Raw genomic sequence first — 12,750 nt, forward strand, 5'->3', positions numbered from 1 at the left:
TTGTTGACTTAGCCAAGCAAATGGGAAGAGGCGTGTTGGTGTTTTTAGGAGCATGGAGTGCTGTGGGTCAGCGTTGTGGGCTCGGTTGGATGGTGGCAATACCATCACGTCAGGACGCCCAGCAGTTGAGACCTGAGCTTTCTTTGCCGTCTCCCCAGCCACTTGCATAAATGAAGTGCACCAGACTCCCCTGTGGACCCAACCCCTTCCGGTTTTAATACTTACAACCAGGAAGACGAAGTAACTGCAGTAAGATCACACAGCTGTCAGCAATGATGCCGAGGAAGGATTCTTTATAACATGCAGGGATTCTTCGAGCGTAATGTTAATGCTTAAAAAAAAAAAAAAGGTAACATTATATATAGAAGAGGATCTCCATCATGGAAAGAAAATATTTTGTAGGACAAAGATGCTAGAATATGCTGGTATCTTAAAAAGATTAGTGGTAAATTTTTCCCTTCCTGATAGGTTTTTTTCTCTTTTTGTGTGTGTTGCTGCCTCCTCCTCTCCCTCCTCCTCTCCCTCCTCCTCTCCCTCCTCCTCCTTCTCTTCTTCTTCCTCTTCTTCTATTTTTAGGTATTTTCCCAATTTACTCTAAAAGCAGTTACATTGAAAATTTAAAGGAAAAAGAATAAATACAAAGATATGGGGGGGGGTGTTATGAGAAGGGAAGCCTCCTGAACCCCTTCTGTAACTGTAGGGAAAGAAGTAAAGAAAGGGAAGCCTACTTATTATATGGTTCAACCATGGGATATTCTGGAAAAGGCAAAACCGTGGAGACAGTAAAAAAGATCAGTAGTTGCCGGGGGTTGAGGGGAGGGATGAATAGGTGGAGCAGAGAGAACTTTTAGGGCAGTAAAAATACTCCGTGTGATTCTAGAATGATGAATACATGTCATTATACATTTGTCCCAAGTCACCAAGTGAACACCACCAAGAGTGAACCCTACTGTACACTCTGGACTTTGGTGTCTCTGATGTGTTGATGTAGACTCATCCTCTGGCGGGGAGGTTGGCTAACGAATGTCCCAGTCTGGCGGGGAGGTTGATAACTGGGGAGGCTCTGCGTGTGTGGACACGGCGGGTATAGGGAACTCTCCGCACCTTCTGCTTTTTGCTCTGAATCTAAAACAGCTCTTTAAAAAAATAGCCTTTTTAAAAAGTGAGAGAGAGACTCCACTGAGAGGAGAAGTAGGGTTGCGTGGGGCAGGGGATGTTTTGCAGTTTAGCTAGTTTTGCTCTTCCACACGCATTTCAAATGATGCTTCTGCAAAGGTCTATCTGATAGTTCACTCACTTGGTATATTCTTCCAAAGGTGGTTTTGAGCCCACAGATCCAAGTATCTGGTGAGTGTTGACTTGAGGTGAGCTTATTTCTGTAAAATAGACAATCAGTTGGAATGCTTGTGATTTTAACCTCTGACGGGGCCCCTGGCAGCTAGAATGTCAGTGGAGCTTAAATAAATCTGAATAAACACAGCCTGGAAACGGAGGACTTTTAGTTCTCTTTGCTGTCTGTGGGGCCCCTTCACTCTCCCACCCCTGCTCCGGTGAGGATTTAGAGTGTGGCTGAAGTGGGAGAAATTAGGGAACTGGAATTGGCCGAGGATTGTTATTTTGTTCAAAGCTTGCCAGTGACGGTCCTCATGCCTCTCTGGTTAGGACAAATTAAGAATAAACAAGACCTGTATCTTTGATTTGCATACCTGGCGAAATCTGTATCTACTTGATATGCATATATATGCGTTGTTATTGGCATTTCAACCTACCTATTTCTCAAAATAAAGATTACCGCACTTGGCCTTGCTTAAGAGCAATTTAAATTTACTTTATAAATAATTCAGTCAAGCTTTTCGTGGAGTCGAATGGACTCCCAAGGTGAAACAAATGAATAATTGTGTATTTATCTAATCTGACACGTTAATATCCTACCTTAGAAAAGCAGCAAATGTTCTATTAAATCCTGACAAAACGCTGAATAAATGGCAACGAGTTCAAGTCACCCAAGGACGGGTAAATTCTACCATCACACAGCTGACGGCAGAGATAACAAAAATTAAAAAGAATGTACTGCAGGTATTTATCTTCTTGGAAACTAAGCTGAAAAAGATTTTGAATGTGGAGACAGCCTGGTGTTGATGTGTGCCAATGTCATACTTGCCTGACCTGCCTGATGGGTTGATTGTAGGATAAAATGAAACAGTGGTGCTATGATACGTTTAATTGATGTTCTACAGAGTTCCCACGGCATCACTTCATCATTGCCGACCCCTCCTGGGGGACGAAGCAGGTGCTACCACCAGCTTGTAAATGAGGAAATTGAGGCTCAGGGAGGTTAAGTGACTTGCCTAAGGTCACACAGCTAATTAAAGGTAGATTTGAGGTGGGAATTTATCCCTTCTGATTCCAGGGAAAGTAATAGACTCGTTAAAGCTCACAAGGCAAAGAAATAAAGTTCGTTGTTGCCAGGTTTTTGTAACTGCCAGGTTTGGCATGAAATCTCATCAGAGTACCTTAGGACTAAAAGGATATCTTACCTGAAAGAAAGTGTTCCATCCGGAGCTCGGTGGGAGCCCGGCCATGGTTTAACCCCCATCATGGATCCGGGAGAGGAAGTCTGGCAGTTGGCGGACAGGACAGGACCTAGTCCCAAGCCATGTGCAGTGTCTTCCTCCAAGGCTCCATCCTCCAGCCCATCCCCTTCTCCACAGAATGCCTGCTCCCCAGTCTCTGTTCTTCAGCCAGGTTGTATAGATCCAAACGCAAGACGCATTTTGAAAAGAAAAGCAGAAAGAGAGAGAACAGGAAGTAGTGCACCAGGAAATGAAAAGCTTAGATGTGAACAGGTTTCAAATACAGGGTAGCAAAAAAAACCAAAGAAGGCCTCCAGGTTTTCCCCTTTGAGGCATATACGCTAGACCCGGGGATGGCCAAATATAGCGCATGGGCCAAATGGGCGCACTGTTTGTTTTCTTTTTAATCTAAAATCACAAAGTTTTATTGGAGTCCAGCCACGTATTGTCTGTGGCTGCTTTTGTGCCACGGCGGCAGAGAGTTGAGGGTTGTAATAGAGACTTCATGGGCCACGGAATATAAAACATTTACTGTCTGGTCCTTTACAGAAAATGCCTGTAGATTTGTGCTCTAGAAAAAACATGTCCAAGGGCACAAGAAGGTTTTTGGTTTTGTTTTGTTTTTTACAAATACGGTAGACCAGGGCTCTCACGGAACCCTCCTGGTAGAAAAAAAACCCAAATGTTGGCTGGGATATTTTTTTAAAAATTGTAATACATAGCTGAATTAATAAGACATGGAGGAAATCTTCGGAGGCCAACAGTGACGGGGAAGTACAAATTCAGAGAGGTAATAAAGCATGAACCTGACGGCAGGCAGAGGATGTCCGCCAGTCGCTGGTGTAGGAGAGCTGTTGGCTTTAATGCTGGCCATGCATAAGAGACAGAAAACAAAGGAGAGAATATGAGCCCTGCATGGAAAGGCAAAATCCTCAGTGAAGTGTTCAACTACTACTACCTGCTACTGCCTGCCCACCGCACGCATGTATGTGCACACAACCACACACACACACACACACACACACACGGAGGGGCAGTGCCAGCAAAGACTCTTGCTGTGGGGGAGGAAGGTCTTCACTAAGCATTGCTAACCATAAGCTGGCTCTTACACGAGTTCGAGGTTAGAATCACACTACCCGTATGGCCCTGATAACCCAAGCTAAAAAATGTCACTTAAAGTGATTGTGGGCTGAGAGTGCCCTCAGAGGCCTGACAGAGGCCAGCAGAAATCCCCTCCCAAGGAATGCACCTTAAAAAGCCTCAAAAATGTCTCTCAAAACACATAAAAGAACAAATTGCCTCAAGCAAGAGGCACCAGAAAGAGTAGACAAGAGACTGTGGATTATGTCGGTTACTGGATGTAGAAATACAAAATCAGAATGTTCATTATGCTTACAAGAATCAAAAAAGGTATAAAAGTATGACCCAAGAACAAGATATAAGAGATAACAGATGACTAGTCAGCTTTGACTTCTAGATGGGACAAATGGAGCCAGAGAAATAAGAAACAAATATTAAGATGTTCCTTATTGTTTGTAAGGAGGAAAAATGAGAAGCCACCTGCATCAGCTGGAGAATAAAAATATAAATTGTATGTTCAAACAATGCAATGCTTTAAATTGCTAAAACTGAATAAACAAGAGCTATGCAAATTTGTCAGGAAGAACTGTACAAGCATAATTTTGAATTAAAATTCAAGTAGCATATATTTGTATAAAGTTAAAAAAAATACTGCATATGTTAGACCACATAGGATATAGGAAAAAGTGGGTAGAAGTATGTGGAATGACAAATATTAGATTCAGGATAGTGGTTACCTTTATGGGGAGGGAGGGGGTGTGAGGAGAGCCTTAGCTGAGGTGCTTTACTCTTAAACTGGCCGCTGAGCGCATGGATACATGTCATAGTTGCTTTTATAACCATGTGGATGTCTGAAATATTTATTACAACGTTGTTTTCAATGGAACTGAAAAAATTGACGGAATGATTCACTTTCCCTTCCCACCTAGCTTATTTTCTGAGGGGTAATTATATCATTTGTTTTCTTGTTGTTTTTACATAAAAAGACCTTCTCCTCTCTGCTCTTTAAATCAACAACAGGCTGAAAATGAAGCCAAGGACACTAAGAATGAGCTGGACTTAGCAAAGCAGCGGTCAGTGCTGGAGGACGGGCTTTCCCGGCTGCAGACCAAGTTGCAAAGGAATCGAGAGCAAGCCACCCGTGTGACAGCTCAGGCCACATTGGCCCAACGCCAGGCTGGGGGCCTTGAGCAGGTCATTAGCCCCACCAGTGCCACCAAGAGCAGACAGACAGAGCCTCTTTGAAGGATAATCCTCTAACCTCAGCTCCTTGTGCCGTTTATCAGCGGTTCCCTTAGTGCTGGACCGCGCTCAGTGGCATGTTACGCAGTAGTGATCCCGACAGGCATGAAGCCTCTTCTGTAGTGGAGGACTGTCTCCAGGGAAGACAGAAGTCCTTTGACCAAATTAGGATGGGGTGTTTCCTCCCCGAATCTCCTCCTCCTAGGACTACTAGTGGTGTCCTCGTCAAATGTTTCCTTTCTTCCAAACGTTCACACTTTGTGCCATGGGTCTATCTTGGGTGTACTTACCCTTTACTCTAATACAATCACATAACCTATCATGAAAACAAAGAAGTGAAAGTCACCTGCCAAAGAGAATAGGTCAAGTTAAAAAAGTCAGAGTTAATTAAACGGTTGTGGAAAATACCCTATTCATCTAGGTTGGTGAAAGAAACTATCAACTCATTTTCTCAGCAGGGTATCTCTGGTTGGTTGCATTAATAGAGTCACTTAAACACAAGAAAAATGTGAAAGTGTTTTTACAATTGGTCCATTCTCTTGCTTTTCATTCCTGATAGCTGGGTAATTTCCCACAGACTTGGGAGTTGAGCACATTTTCTATGGAAGGGAGGTTGGGAGAGGTACTTCTGGTCCATCCTATCCCCATTTCCCTTCCTGGGCATCACCTAGCTGTTCCACATTCTAGACTGTCAGCCACCCAGGCTGACCCCCTAGGTTTCCATTCGAATGCCGAGGGAGCTCTTCATGCTAACACGTGTACTTCCCTTCCTGCCTCACGGCTCTCTTACCTTCTTGCCCGCCAAAGAACGCATCCTTGCTTCTAAAGCTTCACGGCTCCCTCTGCCCTTCACCCTGCACTGGCCGCTGACCCACCCAGCTGACCCAGAGGTTTGTCACAGGCAGGGTCGCGTCCCTCCTGTCCTCTGTATCTCTCACCTTAAGTCTTTTAGGACAAACGATTGGTGCCCCATAAATAACTGCCTTCGCACAGAATCATGATTGCTACTTTATAACAAAGCAATTTTATTTTTAATTAACTAAAGCTGAGAATTTTTTCAGCCTGCAAAGAAAAAAAAATGCAAATAAAAGCCTGGAAATATCAGGGTGACTCAAGCATATTGACTGGATCATGGTTTTCCTCTTCCTCCTTTTATGAACAGTATCAGGCAAATATCATGCATGGGTACATGCTTTGTAAATATTTTCTGGTGATGGGAAGGTGTTGCTCTGTTATAGGCGTTTGCAGAGCTGAAAAACCAATATGCTGTTCTTCAACATAAGACCAGCGCTACAGGACCGACAAAGGTGACATTAGAAAAAGTGGAGCAGCTAAAAGATGTGGCAGAAAAACTGGCCATAGATACAGAGGACAAGATAAGAAGAATAGCAGGTATCACTTCTTTTCTTCCAGCTTTATCGAGGTCTAGGTGACAGGTGAAATTGTATATATTTAAAGTGTACAACGTGACAATATACGTTGTGTTATGATTACCATGATTAAGTTAATCAACACATCCATCTGCTCACATAGTTACTGTTTTCTTTTTATGGTGAGAATGCTTAAGATCGACTCATATACACAATGCAATACAACATTGTTAACTAGTCAGCCCACACTGAGCATTCAATCCCCAGAAACTTTTCTTCTTAAAACTGGAAGTCTGTACCTTTGCTCAACCTCTCCCCATTTCCCCCACCTGCTGGACCCTGGCAGCCACCGTTCTTCTCTCTGCTTCTATGAGTTCTAGGTTTGGGTTTTTTTGTTTCTTTTTCTTTTTTTTTTTTAGATTCCATATGCAAGTGAGATCATATTGTATTTGTCTTTCTCTGGCTTATTTTCACTTAGCGTAACATCCTCCGGGTTCACCTATGTTGTTGCAAATGGCAGGATTTCCTTCTTTTTTTTTTTTTAAAGATTTTATTTATTTATTTGAGAGAGACAATGAGATAGAGAGAGCATGAGGGGGGGAGGGTCAGAGGGAGAAGCAGACTCCCTGCCGAGCAGGGAGCCCGATGCGGGACTCCAGGATCATGACCTGAGCCGAGGGCAGTCGCTTAACCAACTGAGCCACCCAGGCGCCCCGATTTCCTTCTTTTTTTATGGTTGAATTTTATACACCCCCCCCCACACACATTTTCTTTATCCATTGATGGGCACTCAGGTTATTTCCATATCTTGTTTATTGTGAATGCTGCAATGAACATAGAACACAGATATTTCTTCGAGATATGGATTTCATTTCCTTCAGATATATACCCAGAGTGGGGACTGCTGGATATTATGGGAGTTCTATCGATTCTATTACACACTCCACCAATTTGACAATAGCTTAATACTTCACCTTCCTGGTAGTATTTATACCAACTTATCACTGGCACAGTTCAGCTACCTATGAGCCCACGGAGTCGAAGAAGTAGGAATTGGGTCAGTGCCTTTGGGACTGCAATATAACAAGCCACTTGCATGGTTTTACTTCAAAGGGTATCAGGGAGTCTCCACTCTGCCTTCATCAGAACAAACTCCCATTGCCTTCAGTCAACTGGAAAAGCCCTTTTCCTAACCCCCTGGTTCTCAACCAGGGGTGATTTTATCTCCTTCCCTGGGGACAAAAGTGTCTGAAGACATTTCGTCTTGTCACAACTAGGGGGTACAGCTAGCATCGAGTGGATGGGGGCCAGGGACGCTAGTAAACATTCTATAATACACAGGACAGTCCCATGATGAACAGTTGTTTTGCCCAGGGCACTAAGGGTGTGGATGTTGAGAAATTTGAGAAACCCCGTCCTAACCTATGCTGCTTATTATCTCCTCCCGAGCAGATAACTGTTTTGGAGTCACTATGATCTAGACTCTAAGGCACTCGTCATCTTGTATAGATCTGTAGGTAGCATTCCAGAAGGATCCGTAGTCTGGATCAGCATTTTGATCAAAAGTGGAAATTTTGATGCGCACCAAGTGTAGTAAACATGGAATACACACAGTCAGAAAGTTAATTAGAATCTTTTTTCCCCACAACGGGTGCTCATGATTTTTCTGGGTAGTCATCATGCCCTTAGCAACTACCTCTAAATCATCAAGAAATATCCAATGATGAATGGTCTAGTTCTACTTTTGGTTGCATTTATTGTCTCCAAAACTTTAAAGTTAGTCATACTCATTTGGAATATAAGTAATTCTCAAGGTATTAAAACAACCAAGCCTCCTCATTTATAATGCTTCTTTGTTATAAAATGAGTCTTTGCCTTAGAACCATTCATATCACCACTATGACATGAAAAAAAATGAAAATGCAACATTGGTGTGGGCCAAAGTCAGGAAAAATACATACCAAACTGTTAATATTCTGTATCTCTGGGGAGGGGGAGAGTGAAGAGGAAAACACTGCTTTTTGCATTTATATAATTGTATAATTTACATCCTTTACATTTACATACATATAATTTACATTACTGTCATTTTAAGTATTTTCCTAATACTTTTAAAAAGGAATTACTAGGAAAGATTCAAAAAGACAGAATGTTGTTGTTTGTTTGTTTACTCTCCATAGGTAATAATAGTGAAAATCAGTTGCTGTAACTATAGGAGCAGAAACATGGGGAGAATATTTTCTGTCTTGTGTTTTATGTCAAGGCCCAAATTGTTTCCACTTATTCCCATAGACTAGAACTTCCACAGTTTTTGAAATTAGGTCAGAAGAGAAGTTAGAGGCCTTCCTTCTAAGCGAGGTCTAAAATCATGCTCTCCACTTTTTTGGCTCTCTTTTTAAAGCCGTTTTCATAGTTCAGCAAGGTAGGAAAATAAGATATTGGCTTGGCCACCTTCCTAACTCTGCCACTTGAGAAGGGTCTGACCCACAAGGGCTGCGCTCTAGTTCTACCTGGTAGGAAGAAGTGCCCAGGGGACTCCAGAAAGGAGCCCTTCCTTACCTTGGCAGGGTCAAAGTGGAGAGAGTGGAGAAATGTCCCCAGTCTGCAGCCAGGGTCCCTCCACAGAACTTTGTACCAGTCAGGGTCCCAGCGAGAACCAGGCAGCACGCTTGGAGATAATTCTGGATCACATAGTTACAGCCAGAGTTGGCTCGGTTATCTATTCATTGCGCAACAAAGCACTCCCCATATTTGGGGGTTAGAACAACAACCATGCATGATTTTTCTGTGGGTTGCCTGGGTGGTTCTTCTGCAGGTCTGTGCCGCTCCCAGCTGATGGGTCAACTGGCTGGGGCGCCTGGAGCCGGCCTTGACTGAGATGCTGGCCCTCTTTCTACGGGCTCTTCCAGCCCAGGCTGCTTTACAGCTCGCCTGCGTCTCGGTTCCCCGCAATGAGTGGAGTAAGGCCCTTGAGGTCCTGCGCACTGATTTCTCTTACTTTCTGTTGGTCAACACAACAGGCCCAGCTGGACCTGGTTTGAGGGGAGAGGGCAAATAGCCTCTGCTTCTTGATGCGAGGAACTCTTAAAAATGCACAGGAGTTCTGAGAGCCCGCTGAGGGTGTGGACGTATTGCGTGACTGGCCGCGGTGAGAAGCCATCAGCATCCCTGGGCCCTAAGGAGCAGGGGCCGCGGGAGGGCCGGTGCTCTGAGGGCACTCTCGGAATGCTGGAGCCAAAGGCAAGAGGCCACCTTGCAGGCTGAGGGGAGAGTTGTAAGAACTGCCAGAACCCTTCAGCTCCACAGGGACAGCCTGTTCACTCTCTCCACCCCGCCCCCGCCCCTGGTCACTTCTCTGAACGGTGCAGTGGCCAAGTGTGAACGAGCTCCAGAGATCCTGGGAGCCAGATGATGTCATCCACTGAGGCTGGCTTTCCAGGACAGAGCAGGACGGAGGATGGATGTGGGCAGGCAAACGAAGAGGGACCAGCACAGCCTCATTAACTGCTAAGGAAGAAGCGCAGGGGTCTTTTTTCTTGTTAGTACAAATACACTTCCAGTGCTGAGTCTCCTTTTCAGTCCCAAATGATCTATATTTAAGTTTCCAGAGACGGAATGCTCACCACCTCCCATAGCAGCTCTTTCTTTGAACAGCTGTGACTGCTAGAAAGTTCTTTATAATCAGACAAAGTCTTCCTTCATGGAGGTTTCACCTGCTGGTTTTAGTCTATTTCCTCAGGATGACAAAACACATTTCCTCTGCTTTCATAGGCACTTGAAAATAACTACAGGACATGCCCTGAATCTTCTTCTTTCTCTATATAAAACATTATCAGTTAATTCATCTTTTGTTCACTGGATAGTTTCATATTTCTTCAGCAATCCGATTCCTTCCTCTAAACATACGCTCCAGGCTGGTTTGACAACTCCCTCCTGATGATCCAGGTGTGACCTGTCCAGGTGAAGTGGGACATTTACCTTCCTTCTTTAAGAAGTTCCGCTTCAACCTAAGGGCAGTTTCTCTTTCTAAAGGCCACTTCACACTGTTAACTGTGGCCCTCTCTACCTCTTCTATCCACTACTCTATGGGCTCCTTGCTGGGGTTTACTATAATTCCCAGGTATTTTTTGAATGAAGTATGGATAAATGGATGGATGCATGGATGGTTGGAAGGAAGGACAGAAGGAAGGAAGGATGGATGGGTAAGAGTGAAAGGCATCACTTTGCTTTTCCTGTTCAGGGGCTTGAATATCAGCAGAGCAGAATGAAGAAATGAAAATGTCAGGTTTTTTTTACTGAAAGACTGAGGACCCCTAAAGTGATGAACACATGTTAAAAAGTGAAGTTAAAACAGCAAGAGCAAACCTGTGGAAATATTCACCAAGTCCAATCAAGGCTCATCATCCATCTTTTCATTTCTAACAAACTCTAACTAGCTTTCAACTGTCATTGATAAATGCCACTAGATATATAATACTTTTTAGACAAAAACATCAGTTTGCTCTGGTTTGTGTGAAAACCTTGAGGAGCCTGGTGACAATGAATGCTTTGTCTGTTGAATCAAAACACAAAGCTAAATATGTCTTTAAGAGGCACAGAAATCCCTGTGTTTCATATAAGGTGGGTATCCAGGAAGAATCCACCAAAACCAAATCTATCCTTTTCTTCATTTTCTTGTTTCAGATTTAGAAAAGAAAATACAAGATCTGAATCTGAGTAGACAAGAAAAAGCTGACCAACTGAAACAATTGGAAGATCAAGTTGTTGCCATTAAAAGCGAGATTGATGAGCAAGAAAATAAATCTGCTACTTGCTATACTTAGGAAGAGGTAAAGTGCAAAGTCACCCATGCCTTCTTTTCTGACGAGGAAGCCTGAGGAGCTGTGCTGAACTTGGGAAACAGAAATGGTCAGCACCACCTCCTCCGCCTCCAGAGCTCACTTCTAGCCAAAGATCTGAGCTGGGCCAAGGAAATGCTGTTCCACGTGGAATAGAAAGGGGGAAGTAGAGACATCGTCTCTCGCTTCAGAAACCTTTCCTCTTGCCTTCCTTTCCCTTTCCCATAAAAAAAAAGTGTTACATATGGTAAGTACAAAATAAATAGTATTCTGTTTACTAATCATCACTTCAATCAAGTGAACCTAAGTGTGAAATCAGTTGCCAGTGCGGGGGGGGGGGGGGGGGTTGCAGGGCGGAAATGTATTACTAATTGATGGGCATAAAGTTCCGGTGAAGCGAAATGAATAAATTCTAGAGTTCTGCTATAGATTGTATGTAAGTCAACAAGTGTGTTCAGAAAGTAGATCTCATCTTAAATGTTCTTATCACAATAAAACAAAATAAAAATAAATTTAAAGAAATTAAGCTAAAATATATCAATGTCTCTAACACTATGATGGAATAAGTCTGGATGGCATGTGCTAGATTGTCCTGTGTTTTATTTTTATTTGGATTTGCTTTATCTATAAAACAATTATTCTGAATAAAATGCATACAATTCAAAATGTAACTTGTTTTTACACCCACTTCCCTCTATATTCATTCTCTCAACCAAAGGATTCTGTTTGCCCCAAACGGCACTGGAACAATATTCAAAAAGTAAATATTGAAGTACTTTTCCTAAACTGTCTGTAAGCAGTTTTGCTGTAAAATGTGCTACTCATTTTTGAAAGACCAGCAATTCCGCTGTTATTGTTTAGTGTGAAAGATCAGATTGTCTCACTTCAAAATGGGTCTATGATTTCACATCAACTTTTTTTGCATGTATGATATATAACCGAGCACCATTGCTTCTGTTTGTGAAAGCCATCCTTCAAAGGGATTATTTTAAGGAAATTCTGCCCCACATTTTTGAATAAGAAATAATAGACACCAACACTGATGTATGAAAGAGGAAAGCTGCTGGAGCCATCTCCTTTAAGGACTGACTCGTAAAAAATGAGTCTAAAAATTCAACGAAGGGGCTTTAGGATTACACATAAATATGAAATTTCTTAAAACATACGTTGTTTAGGAAAATTGCAGTTTCCCCGGAGTTCCTGAAGAATGAAATGAAATTTTTCTACCAGAGAGCCCATCAGAAATCTCTCCTGAAATGCATGATTGCAATGCTCTCTCTATCCGGCACTTAAGACACCTGGAAACTTCTACCAACAAATGACACACAAACTGAACCAGAGTTGAAACATAGACTGTCACAAAATCTAAGTTGTGTACTCCAGTGTAGAGGGTAGAAGACTCTCCCAGCCTTCCCACCAGGATATTGACTTCCACTCATGCACAGTTGATAAACTTAACTCGACGAGCATGATTATCTGTTTGCAATAGCAACATTCAACTGTTCTAGCCTTGCAGTGGTAGGAGACTATACAAGTAACAGCCAGAGAGTGTGGAAAGGGTTAAATGGGGAGAAGTTTCTGTCCTCTGACCAGGAGGCTGTTGAGGTCCCCAGGGGTAGAAAAATTCCCCAGCCCCTAAGGAAAGGG

At 43.0% G+C, this 12,750-nt stretch overlaps 1 protein-coding gene and 1 long non-coding RNA gene across 12 annotated transcripts in view; one reads left to right on the top strand and one right to left on the bottom strand.

Annotated features, from left to right (window-relative positions):
- Positions 1 to 11,322, top strand: part of LAMB4 (laminin subunit beta 4) — a 90,681-nt gene extending 79,359 nt beyond the window's left edge. The window contains exons 30-33 of the mRNA XM_035020351.1: positions 1,938 to 2,076; positions 4,674 to 4,847; positions 6,134 to 6,287; positions 10,949 to 11,322. Of these exons, the coding sequence (XP_034876242.1) occupies positions 1,938 to 2,076; positions 4,674 to 4,847; positions 6,134 to 6,287; positions 10,949 to 11,088 (607 nt within the window). The 3' untranslated portion in view covers positions 11,089 to 11,322. The remainder of the gene's footprint in view (positions 1 to 1,937; positions 2,077 to 4,673; positions 4,848 to 6,133; positions 6,288 to 10,948) is intronic.
- Positions 1 to 12,750, bottom strand: part of LOC118020612 — a 41,897-nt gene that overhangs the window by 11,370 nt on the left and 17,777 nt on the right. For 6 of the 11 annotated variants that reach the window (XR_004681959.1, XR_004681958.1, XR_004681952.1 and 3 more), the window contains exons 1-3: positions 2,538 to 4,741; positions 1,298 to 1,376; positions 226 to 331 (exon numbers count right to left, since the gene is read on the bottom strand). This is a non-coding gene — a long non-coding RNA (uncharacterized LOC118020612). Of the gene's footprint in view, positions 1 to 225; positions 332 to 1,297; positions 1,377 to 2,537; positions 6,695 to 8,824; positions 10,866 to 12,750 lie in introns of those variants that run through there. The other 5 variants (XR_004681955.1, XR_004681954.1, XR_004681962.1 and 2 more) reach the window with 4 other exon arrangements.

The sequence above is a fragment of the Mirounga leonina genome, unplaced genomic scaffold, assembly GCF_011800145.1.
Source record: "Mirounga leonina isolate KUSES-001 unplaced genomic scaffold, KU_Mleo_1.0 Mir_174, whole genome shotgun sequence".
Taxonomy (NCBI): domain Eukaryota; kingdom Metazoa; phylum Chordata; class Mammalia; order Carnivora; family Phocidae; genus Mirounga; species Mirounga leonina.